The sequence below is a fragment of the Hippoglossus hippoglossus genome, chromosome 23 (assembly GCF_009819705.1).
Source record: "Hippoglossus hippoglossus isolate fHipHip1 chromosome 23, fHipHip1.pri, whole genome shotgun sequence".
NCBI classification, from domain to species: domain Eukaryota; kingdom Metazoa; phylum Chordata; class Actinopteri; order Pleuronectiformes; family Pleuronectidae; genus Hippoglossus; species Hippoglossus hippoglossus.
In genome coordinates, this window is record NC_047173.1 from 13,999,695 (window position 1) to 14,023,421 (window position 23,727).

The 23,727-nt window shown below is 42.4% G+C and overlaps 2 protein-coding genes across 2 annotated transcripts; both read left to right on the plus strand.

Annotated features, from left to right (window-relative positions):
• The first annotated feature begins 6,568 nt into the window (after positions 1 to 6,568).
• Positions 6,569 to 18,603, plus strand: LOC117757192 (G1/S-specific cyclin-D2-like). The gene is made up of 5 exons (XM_034578076.1): positions 6,569 to 7,011; positions 7,930 to 8,145; positions 10,528 to 10,687; positions 13,160 to 13,308; positions 15,570 to 18,603. The coding sequence occupies exons 1-5, from the start codon at positions 6,817 to 6,819 to the stop codon at positions 15,732 to 15,734; spliced, it is 885 nt and encodes a 294-aa protein (XP_034433967.1). The 5' UTR covers positions 6,569 to 6,816; the 3' UTR covers positions 15,735 to 18,603.
• A 676-nt stretch (positions 18,604 to 19,279) lies between these two features.
• On the plus strand, positions 19,280 to 22,937 carry tigarb (TP53 induced glycolysis regulatory phosphatase b). The gene is made up of 6 exons (XM_034578866.1): positions 19,280 to 19,413; positions 19,687 to 19,724; positions 20,054 to 20,175; positions 21,291 to 21,368; positions 21,477 to 21,587; positions 22,115 to 22,937. The coding sequence occupies exons 1-6, from the start codon at positions 19,382 to 19,384 to the stop codon at positions 22,547 to 22,549; spliced, it is 816 nt and encodes a 271-aa protein (XP_034434757.1). The 5' UTR covers positions 19,280 to 19,381; the 3' UTR covers positions 22,550 to 22,937.
• The last annotated feature ends 790 nt before the right edge of the window (positions 22,938 to 23,727 follow it).

The following is a 23,727-nucleotide window of genomic DNA, read 5'->3' on the forward strand; positions in this document are numbered from 1 at the left end:
CTCCGCTGAACGTCCACTGGACTTCCTCAGGATTAAAGCCTGGCTGGATCTCAGGGGATGGGAGGAGAATTATGTTGTCATCCACCCCTGACCACGCCATCACCATGCCAGCTCATATCATGGTATTTCCTGCAGATAAGCCTGGTATGCACCTGTTTGTGTTATTCTTTTATTCTTGGGCTCTCTGGAATGTCAAATTACTCCATATACAAGAGAAACATTGGATGTCGCCAAGTATGTGTGTGTTTGCATCACCAACTGAAGTTGCCAGCTCAATGCAGGCCAGAGACGGACGGAACTATTTCTTTCGTGAAGTTGTCGTGGGGACCATATCTGGCGATATAGGTTTCCTGCATTCACACTCTCCTACATTGTCTTCTATGCTCGATTGCAAGGCTAGCAGTGCTTATATTTTCAATCTCAAGTCATTGGCAATAGTTACCTCATAGAAACAATATTTGTCACTCCCACTCAGATCTGTTGGACTAATTCTTATCAGTGTGCATCGATGTGTTTGGTCTGGCTGTGGTTCGAGGCCTGTTTCTCTCTCTGCAGTACACCAGGACCATTGTTGTGGCCGGCTCCAGCTCTCATACTGATAACAGGTTGATTTCCATCCTTCTGTTTGAATGCATGCTGCGTTTAGAGGGGAAATAGGGGCCTTCTGAGTTCCCCTGCTGAATTTAATCAAGCAATGAGACCAATGAGATGAATTAGGGCTGGAGCTGACTCAGCCTTACAGAGGCCTCTTTATGCTGCAGCCCTAGTCGAGGGGGCCCAGGGTTAGAATGCACCACACACAGGAAAACACCAGGCAGCTCCCAGACAGTCCAGGCCCCAGAAGTCCAACCCTGAAACCCTCCCTGCTTGCCGTTTATAAGTAGCATATCGCCTCACTAGAGCCACTTTCAAAGAGCTTTCGTTCACATTGCGAGGCCCCCCATTTCCTCCTCTCTCTCAGGAGGGAAATGTAAGTGTGCAGGAGTGGAAATGTTGCAGAGCTGAAGGGAAGTGAATGGATGAAGAAAGCGATGTTATTTGTGGAACAGTGGGACCCATTGGTTTAAAATAAACTGGCGCAAAATGACTTACTGGAAACTGCTCAGCCGTCTGCTGCTGATTAATGCCTCATTTTTCAATGGGCACAGAATGTGTTTGAGGTAAAGGACAGAGAAAGGCGACTAACTTTTGTTTGATCCAAGGTCATTGATTGGCCAGCTGCAAGGCCCTCCATCTGCCCCTGGGATCTGTCTTCCTATTGGACATCCTGTCCCTGATGAATTGTCACTCTTCTCATTTAAGATCATACAGAGGAAGCCGGGCCACTGCCAGGACACACCCACTCATCTTTTGCAGGCCAATCGGGCGTCTCCAGTTGTCAAGCATCCTTCGCACTCAGAAAGCCACAGCTGCCACAGGAGCTCCTCCGCAGGAATTTTTGTTTGTGTCCTTCCCTCCCTAATCTCTGACCACACACACTTGTTCACTTGTGACAGGCAGCCGCTGCCTCTTGGCCGTGGCCCAGTCACCCCCCTCGTCCTCATTGCCGCCCTGAGACATCTGTGTTGTGAGGCAAATGAACAGGGAAAGTGGGGGGACTTCAGAGTCGACTGCTGGAACAGAACAAGGGGACCCCCACTGCAGAGTTATAGTCTGAACAGTCTGAAATCTAGCTGCATGCAACCATGAACAACATCACTCTCTTTTGCAGACGCATGCCGTCCTCTCATACCGTGAACATGGACATTACTTTACATGCATGCTCTCTTTTGGACAGATGCAAATCCCATCTTTTCCAGATATCCAGATATAAATGATTCCTTCTAGACATGAAGTTTGTTCTCTGTGAAATTGAGAGGATGTGATCTCACTCACTTAAAATCCAACCTATGTCGTTCGCCGGTTATGACTGAATCCAGGCTTTTCCTTTGTGTTGAGTGTCCCTTCCCAGCCCCCACACAGAAAGATGAGTGTTCTCCAAGAATAGGGTAGGATCTATAGATGCTAATACAAATAACTTAAATTTGGGATATTTGCTTTGGGAAACGTCCTGGCTGTGAATTAGATGATAAGATCAACAGCACTCTTGTATCTGTCTGTATACAGCCTGCAGCAAGGTAGCTTAGTTTAACATAAAGACTGGAAACAAGAGGAAACAGGTACCCTGCCTCTGTCACAAATTCTCCCTATAAGCTCCTTTAAACCTCCCAAATTAACACATTACATCTCATTTGTGAGAGTGAAAATATCAAATTATATAGTATTACAGGGGGGAATGTACATGGGAACTCAGATGCCAAGTAACAGCCTGACATATAGCCCCATGTTAAAACAGCAGATTGGCATTTTTACATTTTGTTTTTTGTACGGATTGAACAAGAGGGATATACGTGGTATGTTCTCACCTAACTCTTGCAGGACAGAGAATAAGGATATGTCCTGAAATGTTAAACTGTTCCTTTAAAGCAGCGTTGAGCATTTTGCAGAACAAACCTAAACCCCTTGTTCCTGTCACCTCATAGAACTCCTTTTGTTTAAAATGAACCCTCTTCCTCTCCCCTCCTCTTGTCTGTTATTACTCCTGAGTGCATGGTGGAGAATAGGGCAATGTTCTCAGAGACTCTGGTAGGAGTGAGGGATGCAAGCTGCCGGACGTCAGACTTGTATACAGACTAAATGGAAGAGGGGGGGGGGGAATTCAACAGTGACCAAGGCCCAAACTGTAGAAAAGAAACCCTCTTGTGTTCAAGAGCAAGACAACTAAAGATCAGGCCCGGATGTTGCCGTCTGTCCCGTCATTGTCTCCTCAACGTTGGCATTTCAGTTTGAATGATGGCTTTCACTTTAGCCAAAACATTCCTCGGACACTGTGAGGGGAACACCCTCTTTTTTTTTTTCCTGTGCTGATTTGACGACGCTCCTTTTGTTTTCTAATCTCTCTGCGTAGTTGAGTGCAAATTAACTGGTTGTACCACAGGGCTCCCCATTACATCTTAAGGATTGATGGAGACCTGAGGAAGTGGAATTTACACATTCAAACAAATATAATTAGGAGATGCCGGGTAAAGGAAACCACAGCAATAGTTGTACGGAGCACTGCTGCAAACAGTTGTTTCTCCAATCCTGCACATTACTTGCTGAACGCCACTTCTCCCCTCAGCCCCTCTGCAGTGAGTGGCAGTGACAGGACAGCTTTGATGTGTGATGCTCGCGATAGAGGCGCACTCCACTCGCTGATAGCATGACCAGAATAGCATGTGAAAGAGCAAGAACACACAGCTACCCATGAACATTTATGTCACCTACTTTTTATGTTCGAAAACGGATGTTTGGCCCACTTCCAGTGGGGTGAACACACTTGTCGGGAAGGCACATAGTCTGCAACCATGTGACAGACAGAAGCCACTTTATCTACTGTACTGGCTGAGCTACACCAGCTATCACTCAGCGCTGGGAGGAGTGTTCACCACTGTTCACACCACAGCATTCCAGCCATAGCATCCTTTTCTCTACTGTCAGTAAACCCAAACAGCCAGCTTGACTCAGAGCACATGGGCAACCTGTAATCAAGCTTAGCCCTGAAACTGCCATGTAAAAGCAAATCCAGTGTTTATATCCAAGAGGCCTCCCTCATGGAGCGACTCACTTGATCTCGCACAGGAAATGCATGAGATGATGTTAAGCTTTAAACCGATCACTAGGATTAAAGATCTTGACTATCACCCTCCACCTCTTCTCTTTCTTTCTCTTTCTCTTTCTTTGTCTCTTTCTCTTGATCTGTGGCAGTCTGCCCATCTCCGGGCCCCTGTGCTCTGGTGGGTTCAGTGGACTGGTATGCAGCAGGAATCTTTGGATCAAGGTGATTTCACGCTCCTCCACGTTTTCCCAGGGCTTGGGCCGCTCTGTATTACCTCTGTGCAGCCCGGAGTGTGTGATAGCGGCTGACATGTGTTATCATAGGACACATGCACAAACAGCAGCAACAGGGTAAGGGTGCTTTATCTGTCTAACACCTCTGTTTCCCTCAAGTGTCAGTGCTTTGAATGTCTGGTATGGTAGGCTTCTTTGGCCTCTTGTGGAGAGACCCCCTTTTGACAAAAACATCGACCCAGGGATTTGTCATCCTCTCCATGCACAGACAAAGGGATAACCCCGCTGACACGAAATCTCAATTCTAAGATGAATCCTCTCATACATACACCCACCCCCCACTTTGAAGTAGAACTAATCTTGCTAACCTTGACATTCCCTCAGACAGTTCCCACTCTCATTTCACAGTCTTCTCTCATAATAGCTCCACAGTACTCCTCGATTTTTCTCACTGAAACTTCATATCTCATTCAGCTCTCTGGTGGCGGCTGTGAAAGGAGGACGTTTGTGAAGTCGTTCCAGTGAGAAGCAGTTCAACCCCTGCCATTCAGCTCGACTCTTAATATTCCTGCATGTGATTGGAGGCGGCAAATTTAGACGCATTTTTTTGTAAAAAATTGGCACAGGGAGCCAACAAGGGAATGAAACGACCTTCATAGATCAAACGTGATAGGGAGTTGACAACTTCATAACTTCCTCCTCTTCTATAACCCCCACCTTTTTACAGATTAGATCCTGTCTTAGAAGGACAAAATAATAAACACATTTCGAAAGCACTCTCTGCTGATTTGCATGTCCATATCCTCATACCTGCCTCCATGCCAAAGGGCTTCCTTTACGGAAACGTTTTCCCCTACTGGTGGTTCGAAATGCTGTCCACACCCTTAGCCATAAGGATGTGTGCAACAACCAGCCCCCATGTTTTTAAAAGTCCAAAGTCTGTGTACTCACTTTGAGCAATGCTATCCTATATTACCAAAACCTACAACATCTACAAAAGCTGCAGTTGTGTACCAAGAGTCCACAGTCACACTTGTAATTTGGTGAGACTCTGGCCCTGTGGTGCTTTGTGCTAAATGCTAAATACCAGTATGCTAACAAGATATGTTAAGCTAGCTATTTTAACTATCAGAGTCCTGTGTGTTAGCATCCTAATGTTAGCTCATTTGGACAAAACATGTGTGAAATTTCTCCGCCTGGCCTCCTAGTGTAAACTAATCCAGGAGAATCCGATGTGTGAACACAGCAGGGGGTCCCCAGCAGGATTCACCGCGAGTGAGTGGGGAGGTTGATGAGGCTTCTAACACACAACTGACAACACATATCTCTCTGTGAAAAGCGGAGCCACATGCATAGAAGACACCATTGAAGATGTCAAACTTCGTAGCCAATTGTCTGGCTTTTACCCGCAGGTCATGTCTGAAAACCTCTCAAGAAACAATGTATTCCTTTATAATTTACGTTGCATGTTCAATTAAACTTAAAAGATCATGATGCTATTAGCTTAAACTGAGTAATAAAACGCTGATGCAGAGGCCACCCTGTAGCTAACAGCAGATAAGGAACGGCTGAAGAACTGTATGTCTGCTAGCATTTTACCAATTCTGGGCATGCATGCTTTTAATAATCTTTATACACACTTATCCCCCCACCTGCTAGCCTTTTAAGGGAGAATATGAGTTTCTGTCAGGTCTTCGGTCTACATTTTATAGCACTGTCTTCACATGTGTCAGGCCAGCTGGGTTGGGGCTTGGAGATATGAAGGTCTAATTGCAGACAGTGCAACGGTGCTGATTTGTACCATAAACTGCCTAAAAAAATGTAAATAGTCTATGATTTGTGGACGAGTGCAGCTATATGGCATCGTTCCAGTTTTCTATAAAGCATCAATCTTGCTGATAATTATTCTAATGCTGCCTTCAGGGAAGTTAATATACAACATATTTTCAGCCATTTAAGAGGAAATATAAAGTGCATACTGAGTAATGGAATGCAATGGACTTTGAACAGAGCAGCCTAAAAAGACAAAAAAAAACTGTTTCTTTCTTTTCAGGTTTTATACATTTTTTAAATAAAATGTTTAAGTTTTAATTATATAATTTCCTTTTCTTTTAAATGTCCTTTTAACATGTTCTCATGTTTCTTAAAATAATTTCAACATGTTTTAATTTCCGTCTAGATCGTATGTAAAGCACTTTGAGCTGCATTTCTTGTATGAAAGATGCTATACAAATAAAGTTTATTGTTATCATTGTCATTTAGTCTCTGTATTGTTTTTTATGACCCTGTCCAGCGCCTTGAATAAACATCTGTGTATGAAAGGTGCTAAACAAATAAAGTTTATTATCATTGTAATATTGTCTCTGTGGTTTTGAATGTCTCTGTCCTGCACCTTGAATACAAATAAAGCTTATTATCATTTTAATCTAGTCTCTATGTTGTTTTTAATGTGTCTTTACAGCACCATATATAAATACATCTGTATGAAAGGTGCTATAAAAATAAAGTTTATTATTATCATTTTTAATGTGTCTGTACAGCAACTAATATACATATATACATATAGCATATTGAATATACTTCTGTGTGTGAACTGTGTTTTCTAAACAACATTGCCTCTCCTTGCCTGCCTCCCACAGAGGCTCTTATTGTGAAGGTCTCGCCGGATGTGTCGCTGCTCCGCGGGGCCGGTCGGACCTCCGAGCAGCCGCAGAGGAAGAAGTGAACCAGGAGGCAGCAGGACTGGAGCGAACCCAGTCATCTCCGCTTCATGCTTCGTCCTGGGCACTTCTCCTCCTCCTCCTCCTCCTCCTCCTCTCCTCCTCCGCTCTCGACAACCGTCTGACACCAGTTTGAATTCCTCCTCACAATTTTTAGCCATTAAAAACAAAGGAGACCGAGGGAGAGAGAGCAGAAGCGGAGGAGGGGGAAGAAGGGGCCCGAGTCATGGAGCTGTTTTGCCTGGAGTCGGACATAACCGTGCGAGCCCAGCCGGACCCAAACATCCTGTACGATGACCGAGTGCTGCAGAGTTTATTAACCGTTGAGGACAGGTTCTTGCCGCAGTGCTCGTACTTCCAGCGGGTGCAGACGGATATTCAACCCTACATGAGACGAATGGTTGCGGGGTGGATGCACGAGGTTTGTGGGGGGCATTTCGAGCTGTGGATGCTTTTTTTTTTTTTAAGCTAACTTTCTCTTTTCTTTTCCTTTTTAGCTTCTTGCACGAACGTCTTTTTTTTTTGTTTTAATGCTAGCTCTCAAACCCCAGGGTGATTTTAGGTCAGGGAGACTTGTCATGTATTTGACAATTGAATGACAATGACTCACCGAAACGCGTGGGAGAGACGGAAATTCCTGCACGAAGACAAATCGGCTTCAGAGAAGTAGCCTAGCTTGATATTTACATCGGTTAACCGCGAATAACCTGGTGCTTTTTGTTAGCCGGCTAGCTCAAACCACACAGGGGGAGTTTAGGCTAATTAACAATATCGAAAATAGACATTTCCCCCCATGGTGTAATTATTATTAATTGTTTGAAACTTTTATGCAGGCTCATGGCAGGGCAGGGGGGTGGGGGGGTACGTGAGGACGTGAGTGCAACACCACTTTCATTTTTAAAAAAGCTAAAAAAACACCTCACGCTAGCTACCGCTTCTTGTTTATAACTGTCGGGAAGTGTTTTTAAACAACTTGGGGACATTTTGCACGTATTTTGAAAACCCCCAAGTTGTTTGGTTTAATTTTAAAATATTTTCTAAAAAAACGCGACAAGCCCCAACAAGGAAGAGGAGGCGAGTTTTTTTTTCTCTTCTTCTTCTTTGCTGAACGACTTCCTATTGAGCTAATTTGGTTTTCGACCTGATTTTGCAGCTAATGACATACGATATGTTTAAAGTCACAATTTTATTAACCTATTTTAAACATGAGCATGTAAAAAACAACACAATCCTGTAAGCAAAACCAATCCTCATATCCCATCTAGTTTGGTTTGAGAATTTTCCCTCTTAAGTACTATAATATAACACTTTCCACCTTTTTATATCTGTGTCTTTCTAGGTGTGTGAGGAGGAGAAGAGCAACGAGGACGTCTTCCCTTTAGCCATTAATTATTTGGACAGATTTTTAGCAGTGATGCTGACTAGAAAGAACTACTTGCAGCTCCTGGGAGCCGTGTGCATGTTCCTGGCCTCCAAGTTAAAAGACAGCCGGCCGCTATCAGCAGAAAAACTCTGCATGTACACAGACAACTCCATCTCACCCCGGGAGCTGCTGGTAAGAACTGCGCTTTCAAAAGCCCCCATTCATCCATCCATGTACCCATTCATCCATTCATCCATCCATGTGCTTGTTCGTTCATTCTTGGGAGGCATACAAAAAAAAAAAGAAGCAGTATCACATTTTGGGATGATTTTATAATGCTAATAGCTTAATTTGTTTCACAGGAAGTATCCCATTTTCCCCATAAGTGGAGTTGTGCACAATACAGCCACATCCTTTCTTTGGCTCCATGTGGACTGGAGAGGGATGTGTTGCCATCTAGTGCCAGTTATGTAGCATAGAATTTGGATTTATCTTTAAATATAATGGATGTGCTCTGTTTTCCCAAGAGATGTAGACGAATGTATTCTTTAAAAACTCCCAATAAGCACTTTCATTGTACTACCATGCATCCATATGAGGGTTAATAAGAGTGTATCCCTTTATGGAATTCACAACAATACTTTACAGCCAAAAACACAAGGATATGAAGTCAGCAAAACATTCTCCACATAGGCAAATTGAATTAGCTATTTTATGCTCAAACTTTGAATGATTCTGAGAACTACTTTCTCATAGCCAAGGCTAAGAGAAGTAGAACTGAATCAAATTATTGTTAAGATTATTGTGCAGACTTTATGCTTTTCTTTGACTTATCTTTGAAGTTTTGATGACAAGAGAAAACAGAATTTGCATTTTTCATCACATTTCTGTTGGTGTCCTACTAAAGAATTGAGGTCTTGACCATTTGACCCATTTCTTATTTTAGCCAATGGCTCCATATGTTCTTTATACATCTTCCTGTGTTGCCTGGAGCGGTTGAGGGAAATGACATGCACCCCATCTGATGCTCCATATTGTCGTAAGACTCCAGATTCCTGGATATCCTCACAGGATGTTCGGAGGACGCACCGTGAGCCAGTGAAAGATGTTGCAGCTCTTCCTTGTAATGAACACTCTACTGGTGCAGCAGAGAAGTTTAAGGGCGTGCGTGTGCCTGTGCCTGTGCGTGTGGGTGGGTGGGTGGGTGGGTGGGTGTGTGGCAGCTGTCCAGGAAGTAAGCGTCCAGGCAACAAACCTCCGCCCCGCTCATGTCACAGTCAATAATCTCCTCAGGGGTTAGATTAAATGGGTTAAATGCAAAGCATCTGTCAGGTTATGGGCTAGAAACCAACGTAAATGTAAATGATGGCTCACATCTCAGATGACAGATCAGCGTTGGAGGGGGCTGCCCCTGCTGCTGTCGGGGTTTTGTCGTTTACTACATTTACTTTGTGGGTGACACAGGAAGTGTGAAGTTGAAATCATCAGCATTTATTCATCATGTAGTCGACAGTCATAGTTCAGTCAACATCTGGTGTATTAATATGAATGAGGTGGACATAATAATATACACCTGTTATTACAATACAGTTCAGCAGCACCAAAAACTGCTGCTCTTAATGGAAATTTGTGAGTATGTGACATGATTTAAAAAATTCCCTACACAGTGATACTTAGAAAAGAATAGAAAGCTTTCATTGTCATTGTACAAGCGAAAGCGGCACAAAAATTTGATGTCGTGACTTATAAAAACTTGAAAGTTTAAAATAGAATAATGGCTCTAATAAATGCTTAAAAATAGAAAGTTTGGAAAGATTTAGTTTTATAGTTTCTCTAAATCTCTTTTTACGAGCAAGATTTATGGCAATCCTGGGGCGTCTGGATATCTTTCTGTTTGGGGTAAATGTCATTAGTTCCGACGATGATGACAAATGAATGTGTCCCTGCACTTTTCTGACTTTTTGCACAAATGTCTGTCCCTTAATACTTGATTCTGACGCCAAAAAACATTACAATACGTTTTTAAAATCTTCCAGCTTTTGACTGATGTGTAGAGTTACACATTTTACACAACAAGTTTCACACATGCTCTACTTACTTAAATGACTGAAAAGCAAACAGTAGAACATGTCATTAACATGCAGGAGATTAACTCATTTCATGTGTTCACTTTCCTGCTGGTGCAGAGACTGAGTGAAGAGTCAGCTCTGTGCTGCTGCCTGTGCTCTGCAAACTCATGGTAGCTGTTTGAGGCTTGTGACAGGAAGGAAGGCGCTAGCTTTCTCATTGGCAGGGCCTCTAAGCAGGGCAAAGCTTGTCACATGCCGGCGATATGAACACAAAGGATGCGAGGAATGAGAATGGCATGCAGATAATAAGATACAGTGAGGAGAGATAAAGCGAAGAAATGTTGCTCCTCTTACAGAGCCATTTCCTCTGGGAATAGAGATGGACTGTGATCCTTTTCATGGTCAATGGAGGCATGGCATCACGCCATTTAACCCCTCAGACTGTGGGGGCTTTTGCCTCGAAGCTTTTGTTGAACTCATCTTAAATTTTTCTGGTTTCTTTCAGGACTGGGAACTGGTGGTGCTGGGGAAGTTGAAGTGGAACATGGCCTCAGTCATTCCCAATGATTTTATAGAGCACATCATACGCAGGCTGCCCCTTCCCAAAGACAAGCTGGCGATGGTGCGCAAACACTCGCTGACATTCATCGCCCTATGTGCCACAGGTAATGCCGCTTCATATCATTTCATGTGCCTTGTGTGCGTGCTTGCTCTGCTGCCTTGTTATTGCCACATCCACCAGAATATTCCCACACACACAAACATTCTCCCATTGTGAGTCATCTGTGACCTCTTTCTTCTCGGCCTGCCTTATCCACTTTCTCTTCCCTGCACAGCCTGTAGTAGGGGTTTTTCTCAGCAGCTGCAAAAAGCTGCTTAAAGTGGTCATCGCCATATTTCTCTACTAAGTGCCTGAGAAAAATCGTATAAGTGCTGTGTTTAGATTAGCTACGTACGTGGTAATGGTAGTGATTTGATCATACTTTTAACTTTTGCTCCAGCAGACGCACACGTACTTTGCTGGATGACTCAGGTGCAGCCTAAGTCCTGTTTGTTGACAGAGGCACTTCCAGGTTAAAAAAGTCAATGCTCGAGTGATCTTCCTTCCTCCTCCCATCCTGGCGTCATGTCCAGAATAAACTCTGGAGGAGCTCAAACTCAGATGTCCCCTTAGGCCTCTTCCTAGGTGAATTTTCATGGCATTCCTTTGTCTATACTAGGAATCCCTCTAATATTTTCATATCCTGGATGGAAACACGACTGCAGGATCACCTAATACACACACAATGCAGCGCTCCTCTGTCACAAGGCTGACTTTCATCTGCCACTTCCTGTCAGCTAATTCAATGAAGGAAATAAAACAAAGAAGGTCACTTAAGTGCAATAAAATTCCCCACAAATGCCATTGCAGAGAAATCCTGCCAATAATTACTTGTTTACTAGAGCTAATTATTGGAACCATAGGCTCCTTCAATGAGTTTCTTTCCCTGTTCAGCAAAGTTTTAGTGTCACACTTATTTTTCTTTTTTATATTTGGGTGTGTTTCAGTGGTCGCCTCTGCTATTCATAAGCAGCTAGTTATATCCAAGCACAAAGCAGCCACAGTGGAAAAAAAAGGAGGCCTGCTGTGGTTCTGCAGTAATGTAAATGTTTGGAGTTTTATATGGAGTTGAGATGTTATTCTTATGATGGAGGAGCTCCTCCTATGGACAGCTGGTCCCTGGAGGAGAAAGAGGGGCGTAGTGAAGCAGGCCGATCTCCAGGGTTTAATCAAAGCGAACAGGCCACCAGGAATGGGTGGCGCTGGGCTGCGACCATCTGATAGGCTGTGTCTGCCGTTTCCCTGCCTTTTCGAGATCAGCGTTGATCAGGGCTGCTGAAAAAGCACCAGGGGCGGTTTTCACTAAACATCTCACCATTAAAAGTAGATTCTAACTGGCCATGTTAGGAGAAACTCCCAAGAAATAAGGCACATGTCAGCTCTAACTTTTGCTCAAAGAGTGATTCACAAAGCAATTTAACAGTACAAGTATCTCTTGTCTCTAAGTCTGAGAGGAGGTAGCTCAGTTAGCCTTAACAACTTTTGCCTTCACCCATTGTAGTCGACTTGTTCTCAGAAGAACTTGCATCATCGTTTACAAACGTCTGTTTTGTCACGTCCTTATGACAACACAGCAGCAACGTTTTCAAACAAAATGGGCCCACCAGCGTTTCCAAACTTTTCAATTTAAGGCGCTCAAAAACAAAGTAAAAGCTTTGTAAACGTAGGAGTAGTGTGTACACCAGGCATAAACGTAGCGTCATCGATGCGTTTCAAAACTTAGTAGTGTGGATGTAGCCTAAGACCTACTCACATTGGTCAGCTACTGAAGAGGATGCTGCTTCTCTTCTCAGTTGAGGAGTAAATACGAGATTAGTTAAAAGTTTTAAAGCCTTTTTGTGTTGGGCAAGTTCCAGCAATGTAGCACTGTGCACTAACATTCTCACAATGGACAGTTTATAAAAAAGTACCAAAATTGATGCATTTTATGGAATCAAATGATTCCATTTGATTTGATTTCAAATTCATTGTCATTGTCATGGATCTGGATTTTTTTCGTAAACTTGAATCGAAGAGATGTAATTGTTTGAAGTTAAGACACTTGGGGAATTCAACCCCAAGGTTTCCCATAAAATTGAAGCTCGAGGTGAGGGCAGAGATCATGAACTGTTCAAAGTCGCCCCCCAGCTTTGTTCCTGACTTGCACTCTGCCTCCTCCATCCAGGCCTGTTGTCGTTCAAGTCTTTCTTGACTTCGATATGTGCTGGAGGGAGTCGTTCCTGGAACTCATTTCTCAGCGAGTAGGAGGCTTCCTACTCTGCTTTTCTAATCAAGGCTGTAGTTTCTATGGAGAAAACCACACAGGTTCCAGTGGCAGCCCGGTCTGTTGAAATCCAGACTGTGGGAAAGTCAGGTTCAGCTGCGGAGCTGAGGATGAATCAGATGTTTGCACCTCGCGTGCATCTCTCACACTTCCTGTGGGCTGTGTCAAGTTTTGCAGCGCTTCGTATCAAAGTTACAAATGCAATTTCCGTGCGTCACTGTGGCCTAAAGCTGCTGCTTTACTAATTGCACATGAATGCTCTTTCTTCACCAGATGACCGCCTCGCGATGAATCCCCCTTCCATGATCGCCACAGGCAGCATGGGAGCTGCTGTATGTGGTCTCCAGTTCGACCACTCTGACCAGAGGCTGAGTCGAGACAACCTGACAGACCTGCTGGCCAAGATCACCAACACAGAGGTGGTGAGTACCACAGTGACGGAGATTTATACATCAATGCAGCAATTCATTGTTAATAATAATCATTGCAATATCTCATGACTGCAGCATCAAAGGCCCTTTAGTAAACAACAGTGATGACTTCAGTAGTGGCAGATTGAAGCTATTTACTTTTCATGGAGAGAGAGAGGCAGAGCAAGTTTCTGGCTCTTGGCTGGGGAGCCAGACTGCTGCTATAAAGAGCAGCGGCAGAGGGAATGTCTTCTTAAAACTCAGAGCCCACATTTTTGTGGTAGGACACATGCAATTTCTTCACATGGCTTCCACTTTAGCTGTGTGCCCCTCCTGGTGGAGGAATATGTTCGTAATGAAGCAAAGGAGTGGCTCTTTTCCAGTAAGTGAGGATGAAGACACAAAACGTTGACCGAGCTGTCCTCATCCCTGTGGACGGACATTTTCATTGATTACAGTGTGTTATACTGACTATTCTAACAACTGAATTGCACTTGTACTTTATATTGTAAAGGGGCTGTGTTATTTACTCAATGGGAGTGAATGGGTCTCCATAAACTTTTAATACTTAATTAAATCCTTGATCAATTCATAGACTATACATTAGAGTGGAGTTTGAACTGGATACAGGGGCTCTATTATAAATATAATTGCTGTAAATGGGACTCCATAGACTTTAATACATTGTGTAAGTCATAAATTACACATACCATTATAATTAAATTATGCACAATAGACCAGTGTGTTATAAAATACGCATTTCAAAATTTGAATGGAGTTTGTACAGTTTACAGGTTTTGTACATTAGACATAAATAGAATTACAATCACATTTGATAAAAATAAACATTACATGAACCATATTTATCCCAGTGTGAGATTTCTGTGTCACGGTATCTTGTGACACCAGTGGATCACTTCATAGGCCCCGAAATCCTAATAGGCCGCAGTGACTGTGCCAGACTAACAACACGGTTGCCTCTTGGCTTGTGGTTGCGTTGCCGTGGTGACGAGTGCCCCGCAACCCAGCCGTCACAACAGGCACCCCGACTGCAGCCCATCGGGTTCCAATTATCCGTACATTTCAAAGGAATGCTGGCCTCTTTGCGAGCCTTGGTGCATTCTTTAAGAATCCTGCAGCCGGCTCAGCGAGGCAGACCTCCCACATCTCCAACACAAGACCTGCAGAGGGGAGACGGGGAGACGACCCCCCCCCCCCCCTTTCACAAGACAAGTTGTCCAAAAACATCCGGCCCCACTGTCCTATATTCTGTTTTACACCAAAACTCACAGGGTCAGGGTGCAGTAGGTCAAAGCCATTTCCTCTAGGCCCCCACATGGGACTGACCGCGCTGTAAACCCTGAGGGGAGGGGGGGAGGTAGAGAGGGAATCCAGAGCCTCAGCTCCGCTTATCTTCTCCCTCATAGACCACAGAGCTCTTTTAGGACCCTCCATTCCTTATCGTGCCCCTTCACTCATACATCAGACGTGCACTCCTGTGCCCACCCTGTAGCTCGCTGCTCGGTGCTGTTGGCATCGCCGTGTACTGGTACCCATTGTTCTGGTCATGATGCAGACAGGACCACCTACTGCAAAAACCATAATTCCCTGCTGGTATGCCATGCATGTGACCAAAGCACTTAAACGACTTGTTAGTTAGATTTTTGCACGCGAGTGTCAGCGTGCAGGTGTAAAAAGTCAAGAGTCGGTCTCTCCATATATGTACGGACTGTTTAATTTATTGTGATATAATTAAATTAGTGTATAATGTAGAGACCAGCTGAGAAAACCAGCTGACAGTGCTAATATGGGACTTTCACATATTTCATGCACGTTTTTCTTTGAACTTCGAATCTATGGGTATCTGTAGGAAAAGTCACAAAGAGTTTGGATAAAAGCCTTTTAGAGGCAGATTGTATTAAAGTGATTACATTTGTCTGCAGTATTTGGGTGTATAATTAGAGAAACAACATATGTTACACTAAGTTTGGTCGAAATCCGTTTAGTTTTTTGTGTAATCTTGCTTAAAACAAACAACCTTTCTCGATGGAGGTAGTTAACAAAATGAAAAGTCAGACTTAAAGCTGCGTTTTTTTGTTTGGGACACAAATGATTGCATGCATGTGTGGTGGGGACAGTTCAAAAGATGCAAAACAAAATGTTGTGCTTCCAGGGCTGTTCGGTTACTGGAATGTCTTATAAGCACTTACACACAAGCCGAGGTGCTGGTGACGTGTGCATGTGTAACGACGTCTGACCCCTTTTTGTTCCAGGACTGTTTGAGGGCGTGCCAGGAGCAAATCGAGCGTGTGCTGGCCACCAGCCTGCAGCAGGGCCAGCAGCACCGGCAGGAGAACGGGGTCCCAGCAGGCAGCAAAGCCAGGGAGCAGCAGGACCAGTCCAGCACCCCCACAGATGTACGCGACGTCAACTTGTGAACTGCCGTTGTTCGACCGCCTCACACACACCACTCGTGCCCGTCACACCAATGAACTAGCCGGAGTGAGCGAGACAGGTGGGGGGGGGGAGGGAGCGTGAGCTGCCAGTATCTAGTCACTGCACGAGTGATGGTGTGACAATCTATGAACTATTAGAAATTAAGGAATTTCGCCCCTTTTTTTGCCCCATTCAAACCCGGCTGGGTGTTTTCTCACCTCGCTGTACGGGCCACATTTAATCAAACAAGCTATTTAACAACAAAAAAAAGGTTAATTCTTGAAAACTTGATAGTGCCTTAGATTTCCCCCGAACGGAAATCTGAATATATTTTCATACTTGAAAAAAATATATATAGCATAATTATATGAAATATACATATTTCTTTTGATACAACCTAGCAAAAAAAAAAAGATATAATAAATAATGTATATATTTAGCAAGCATTTAGTTATGTTACTCTTTTATCATCTTTAGCAAACAGTTATCAATTCACAGTTTTACTGGGGTTTTCCTCGCATGATTGCAATGCTGATAAAATACAGTACATGGCATTTAAAGGAAGTAGATGCGGAGGAGCATCACCACGGGTGGCCGCTCTGCTCCGTCTCTCATACTGGGTGCACCTGTAGCACTGCTCTTTATTTATGCTGAAAAGTGCTGGCCAGGAGTGGGCTGGGCCCGCTCACAGAGGAAGGACGTTAGGGAGGGAGGGGGGGAGGGATGGGATGGCGGCAGTGGCTAATGTCCGAAAGGTTAAGAGTTAGAAGAGAAGACGGGATCAGTTAAAGTCTTGATTTCACTGCCAAAGTCACAGAGGAGCACAGTATATTAACAGGAGTACCTGTACATGTTGAATTCAGCGAGGCTACATTTAATCGTTCAGACGTTGGTGTTCGAGAGCAGATAGAAGTTTTTAGTCTGTAGTTAAAATGTGGTTTTAGCATTAGCCAGGTTGGTGTTGAGATTTGGAAAGTTTTGACAGGTTTTGAGAGGAAACGAGTGAAGATCGAGAGGTTTGTTGTGAGGTTTTTTTAGGGGAACGATGACGAGCACGTGGAAAGTCGAGGGGGGGGGGGGAAGAAACGCCAGAAGTCATGAAAGAGCGGGGAAATTAACTTAAGCTATATGATGTTTCTGATACTTGAGTGACACACAGGAGGAGGAACAGAATCCCTGGTGATGTCGGCCCGGATCAGTTTGGACGTGCCGCAGTTTCTCCTGTTATCCATTTTACCATTTAACTTTATGGAGAGTGGGCGACTTATAACAATATTGATGCACTTTTAAAAACACACTCCTTAAGATTGGTAAGGGGATGGTGGTTGAGGAGAGTTCAGTGGGTTAGTAGGGTAATTTTTAGTTTTGTTTTCAATTTTTAGTTTTTTCTTTTAAGTTATTTGATTTTCTTTTTTTCTGGGCTGGATTCCCATGGGGTAACGCACGTTGTCTTGAAAGCTATTCCTCGACAGGTGAGTAGACGTAGGATAATCAGTTATTGTATAATAGTATAGAAACTACGTAAAGCCAAGTCACATGTAGACTTAGATTTTTTTTATTTTTTTTTATCCAGTGCGTCTATTTACTTGAAATTTTGTTCATTCATAGCCAAAACCTTCCAATAGTCTTTTAAGGAGTTCAACACATTCTGTGTCCAAACTATTCTTATTGTTTTGTTCTTTGTATGTAAAACTGCTCTCCGAACTGAAATGTTAAAACTGCCATTTTTGTGACTTCTCTCCATTTTAGACGTGGGTAGGAAGGGGTTTACATAGTCGGAAAGTTTTGTATATAACCAGTTTCCCCTGAAGAGCAGAAATCCTCATTATATATTAGAACAGACATTTAAGTTTCTTTATTGTGTTCATGCATGTTCTGTTGTGCTAAAGCCAAATGTTTTTTTTCCTTTAAAAAAAAAAAAAAAACATGCTTTAAACAGAACAAAATGTTCGTGCTTTTAAATGTTTTGTGTATAATTTGTAAAACATAATTCCAAAGTGACAAAAAACGGACTATACACATGATTCTCTTGCTGCTATGAAGCTTTTTCTTTTCTAGTCTTACACAAAGATGCCTTATTGTGATTCACTTGTGTGCTGCTATATTATGAATTTTTTGTATACGTCTCCTTTTGCTTTTCTGTTTTTGTTCGTGTACCGGAGGGAACGTAACACAGTTTGGTGCGGGACTGGAAGAACTTGTACTTGTGTTTTGCCGATCTATTTTTGATTAGCATGTTTTATTCTTTTTATTGTTTAATTTGTATCTTTTTTTTTTTTTTTTTAAATATTTTATCATATTCTTGCTGCTTCTTTGTAATGTTTGTGTACCTCAGGTTAATTTGGACAGATAGAGCGAGAGGCCATCTCATCATTACCTCATCACACTTCGTATCACACATCGTTTTCACTCTGAATTTGTTGGACGGGTTTTCACTTTTTTTTTTTCTCTGTGTGGATGAGAGGAAGTATGGTGCTTCTTCTAATTCTTCTTCTTCTAATTCTTCTTTTAAATCAAAAAATATCAAACTGCCAGATTCCACTGAGCAATTAAATGTGCCTATACTTTACAAAAGGTTATTTCATCCAGCTGGTGCTAAGTCAAAAAAACAGCCTAAACTGTATGTTATACGTATCAGAAAGAAGAATTGGATTTTCATTGGCATGTTGAGATCAGTTCATTTGGAATAAAGTGGAATATTGTTATTATTAATATTTTGAGGTACCCGTTTTGTCAAAGTTCAAGCCACGAGAATGTTTCGTCGTCGTTCAGTGTGGTTGTTGTTTTTTTCCAAACTCCTCTCCCACTGTTCCCACCTGCAACCACACAGTGTACCTCAACAATTTCTCCTCAATAAATTGGCTAAAATCATGTGAGTGGTGTTTTGTCCTGCAGACTTTAATCTGCTTCTCTGTTGAATGAATTATTCTGTTTTGGATTGTGACTTTAATTTAGTGAGATAATTGTATAGAAATCAGTACACAGACCTGCATCTGAAAAGCCAAGATCATTTTTATAAAGTATTTTATGTCCCTGTTACAGAAATATCCATCCTGAGAAACACGAGAAGTTTTGATCCCTGTTATGTTTGTTTGGAATTAAGTTTGATTCATCAGTTTCATCAGTATTTGCAAGTTTGATGGAAATTTTCCCTTGTGTAACTTATGATGTAAATTTATTTGAAACAATCCAGGTTATAATCATGTTTTGTCATCCCAACAGTAATCCAATGTGTATAGGTACATTTACAATAATAATATAGTCTGGTGCAAGTTAACTCAATAGATGATAAAATAACGTTGAAAGAAAGTACTTGTATTAGAACATCTATATACTATGTATGAAAATATGGAGATACACTTACGATAAACAAATTAGATTTTCAATAGAAGGAAACTTGATACTAGATTATATAGAAAAAATATAGATAATGTTCTTATTCATATAATTAATACTACTTCTACATCTAATAACAGTAATAATATGAATAATAACAATAGTAATTTTATTTTTATTAATATTGCCTCACTCTGTCTGTAGCGGTAGGGGGCGGTAATGCACCAATTCCTCGTTTGCCAGCCGAGATTGCAGGAAAGAAGAAGAAGAAGCAGGCGCAGAAGCAGGAAGTAGGAAGTGACAGGAGGAGAAGATGTTGACGTTCAGTTTAACCCTCGTGAGACAGTAAGTGAACATTCACAGATTTAATTCTACCCTAATATCCTCAGGGAACGTGAACACGATGGAACTGGTTCGTGTCCGTGTGTCTCAAACCAGTCAGCCGGCTACTGGCGCAGCATGGCGGCTGGACGTGTGTAGTTCACTGTGACTCAGTCCTCATCACTCAGCTTCTTGGTTTTTAAAACTACACCACACGAGCGTTTTGTTGTCACTGAATTAAAAAAAAAAAACAGTTGTGTGTGTTTGAGCTAATTCAGTGACGTTGTTTTCCCGCAGTGGGGAAACGACGTACAACAGAGACAAGCTGCTGCAAGGTACGTCACACCAAGAGGGGGATTTAAACATGGACACAGCTGCAGTCTCGCAGTGTTACAACATCCTCTCACGTTACACTGGACAGGTCAGCTACTCAAGGAGGAAAGTAACTAAGTACATTTACCCAAGTACGTGTCAACGACCACAATAATCACAATGTTATAAAGGGCTTAACAAGATGAAAGCTGACTAGAAGGACATAAGAGAAAGAAAACACAAAGAAAAGCAAAACGACGACAAATGGGCGTAAATCAACCACCAACAACTTTAAAAGAGACACAAAACTTGTTTGTCTTGTGGCCACAAAACATGTTCTTTGTGCCCTCAGGTCAAGGCGTGGACACGTCCCTGTCAGAGACGGGGTCGCTGCAGGGAGACGCAGCTGGAAGGTACCTCAGAGACATCGCCTTCAACAACGTGTTCGCCAGTAACTTACAACGGGCTGTGCAGGTAAGACAGACTCGCACAGCTGGGCTACAACATCTGGAATTCACAAGTGACAGTGGAAGGTCTCATGAAATCATAATTTGACAGCCTGTTAATCCAAAGTCTGATTCTTATTCTCTTTGCCATAGAGCTTCATTCTTGAGTGAAAAACTCATGAGGTTTAACATTGGGTGACATTCTCCTTCTATACCATGATCGCTCATACTGTTGTTGAGGTTTTATTTATTTGAGCGTTTCTTTAATTAATTATAAGATCTAATATCTAATTCTTTATTGATCTCCATGGGGGAAATTCACGTATTACAGCTGCCCAGGTACAGAATCACTACAGGCGCAGAAGAAGAGAATACATTAAAATGAACTTGAACTATATAAGAACAATTTCACACGGAACACAAATTTGTATATATATATATATATAGAGAGTAAAAAATAGTTTTGCTGTTATGAGTCACAGCTAAATTCCTTTTCTAATCGTACTTGATTCAGTAAGATGTCCGACTCATCAGATTTATTTCAGCGTGTCATACATTGTTGGTGGAACTTCTCGTGTGGGTTGATTAAAATTTTCCTGAGAATAAAAGTCTCCACTTCAGTGCAACAGTCAGTGACCTTTTCAGTAAAGTAATTCCAGACCTGGCTCATATCCTGTGGCCAGACCGCACGCACATGAAAAATCTTAACCAGCTCCTGTGTGATGATTTGGCTCCATACACGGTGATATTACCAGTACAGGTTAGTAGCACTGTCATCAGTTTATTGAAAGATTCCACCCACAGAGTAGGAAGGTAACTGTACCCACAGCATCTTAATTTGAAGGTTCTCAACCCTCCGCAGTGCCACAGTCAGAGTTTCAGATCTCCTCACTTGTCTGCAAATGTGTGTGTTAACTCTTAAATAGGAGCTGACGCTGAGGTTTTCCCATCAGGGAAACCAGTCAAATTGCCTGATGGAGAAAAACAGGATGACTTCCCGATATGAAATAGCTGTGTGAACATTCATGCGTCTGTGGGTTTTGATTCACCGGTGCTGACCATGATTTACCGATATTTCTCAAGTGTTTTGGCAGCTAAAGACGTCTTGAGTCATTGATCTTCAGATCTCATTTCCTCCATCAGACAGCTGAACTCATCCTGAGGAACAACACTCACTGTTCTGGCATGGAGATGGTTCTGGAGCCGTTACTTAGAGAGAGGGTGAGACTCGTGGGCTCCATACAACCTGTACATGTCACAGATTTACACCTTTATCCACACAGCGGTTTATGTCGTGAGCTCTGACCTGTGGTTTCGTCGTCCATGCAGGGTTTCGGTGTCGCTGAGGGACGTCCCAAAGAGCATCTGAAGAACATGGCCAACGCTGCCGGCCAGTCGTGTCGAGATTACACGCCGCCAGGAGGAGAGACTTTAGGACAGGTGAGTCACGATTCATCCTTTTAGATGCTGATCCAGTCACAGTGTGAAAGTTGAAAACACACCAAGAACCTCAAGGTCAGAAGAGTGTTGCTTGCACAACAGCGCCCTTCAGTGTTCATTATGGGACATTGCATTTAAGAGCTTGTCGACTGATATCAGCTGCAAGTCTCAGTGGAGTCGACTTTTATATTTCTGTTGAATAACAATCATTTACCTTTTTTAAATGATCAAGCATGAAAAACAGGTTTGTGTTTTTAGACGACAGGAGAATTTATGTAAATGTTTTAAAATCGCCAGCAGCAAATCTTCACTGCAAAAAGCTGCAACCAACAAGTTATGAGCAGTTTTGCTTGAAAAGTGAGAATTAAGGAACAATTTTGATATACAGTTTGTAGAATGACAAAAAATATGAGGCAAAACTTCATCTAACAGAAAACAAACATGACTTCCTGCCATTTGCTGATGGCGGACGCAGAATCAGTTGAGGAATCCTTTTTGATCTCTGGGTAATGTCACCTTGCTTCCAGGTGAAGCTGCGATTCAAAAAATTCCTCAAAGTCCTTTTCAAGCAAATGCTGGAGGAACATGGCGCGTCTGGGTCGGACGCCTCCGATGGAGCGTTAGCAGCCGGAGACGCCACAAAGGACATGGCAGCTGCCGCCTCGGACGTCCCCTCTGTCGGTGCGGCTGACGACGGCCTGCAGGGTCTCGCGTTCCACGCTCTGGTTGTGAGCCACGGTGCCTACATCCGCGTAGCCATCGGGCACCTTGTGGAGGACTTGAAGTGCTCCCTACCTGCAGGGGTGAAGATGTCCCACATGATCGCACCCTGTCCAAACACCGGCATCGGCCGCTTTGTCTTCACTCTGAGCCCGTCCGAGTCCGGCCCGGTCCTCTCTGCTGCTCGCTGTGTGTTCACCAACAGAACAAACCACCTGCAAAAGCTCACAGCCGCTGAGTAGTGAGTAGACGTTGTGCGTGTGTGCAGCATCTGTGCACGTTATGTTCAACATGTAAAGAAACAAACGCTAAAGGGAAATAAGAGACCTCAAGAGTTACCACGGGTAACTGGAACAAGAATAAACAGGGTAAATTATGTTTTTCTTAGTAATCTATATGTTTTACTGTGGATCAGTAATATAAATACTTGTGTGATACTGTATTATCAAACGTGTGATCCTTCCAACTGTAAAGTAAGCCAGTAAAGACTCGAGTGTCAGTCTCCATATTTAATGTTCCATTACCTCTTTTATTGCCAAAGTCTATTTAATGTTTTAGTGAACACTGATGAGTCTCCTGTGCAGCTGCTCATTTTTACTTTTACGTGCAATATAAGATGAAAACACTAAATCTTTGTTTGAGTTTTTTATGCACATATCTGAAAACGCCGTGAAACAACATTATTATTTATGTCTATGTGGGCGGATGCTTCATACTCATAGGTGTTTGATTTCTGAACACAAAGGTACTTTTACTTGTCTAATAGATACGAATATAGGCTACTATAGATAGATGGATCTGCCATAGATTTATCATTACCATGTCATTCATGGTATATTTTCAGAAAGAGTTTTTGTTTTAATTATTTTATGAATTAACGTCTAACAAAACGTATACAGTAATGTTTAGTTGGAAGAAACATGTAAATCTTGAAGAACTGTAGTATTTTAAGTTTTTTAACAACTTTTAATCATATATTATACTTCATATTTGTGCGTATAAAAGGGGAAATATTGCACTTTTAACTACACAGCATTTATTTGACTGATTTAATCGAAGAGATTCTACAAACAAAAACTTAACAATCAGTTCCCTAAGTAATATATGATGCAACAATATTAAACTTCTAGTGGAATATAAAATAGGTGAAATTATCTCCATGTTGACCAGCTACTGAATAATAATATAATATAAATATTAAAAAGATAATAATTTGGCAAAGATTCTCAAGACGTTCATTTACACGAGGGTAGTTATATGTTGTTTATTTGTAACAACTGAAGTGTCTCAGCTGTTTTTATGCTGTTATCTGTGACAAGACTATTACTTGGCCGGGAGCTGTATAAGTTCTGGATTCGTCACCACAGCAGCGGAAATGTCGAGCTATTCCCTCGAAGGTTAATGGACGACAACGACCAAT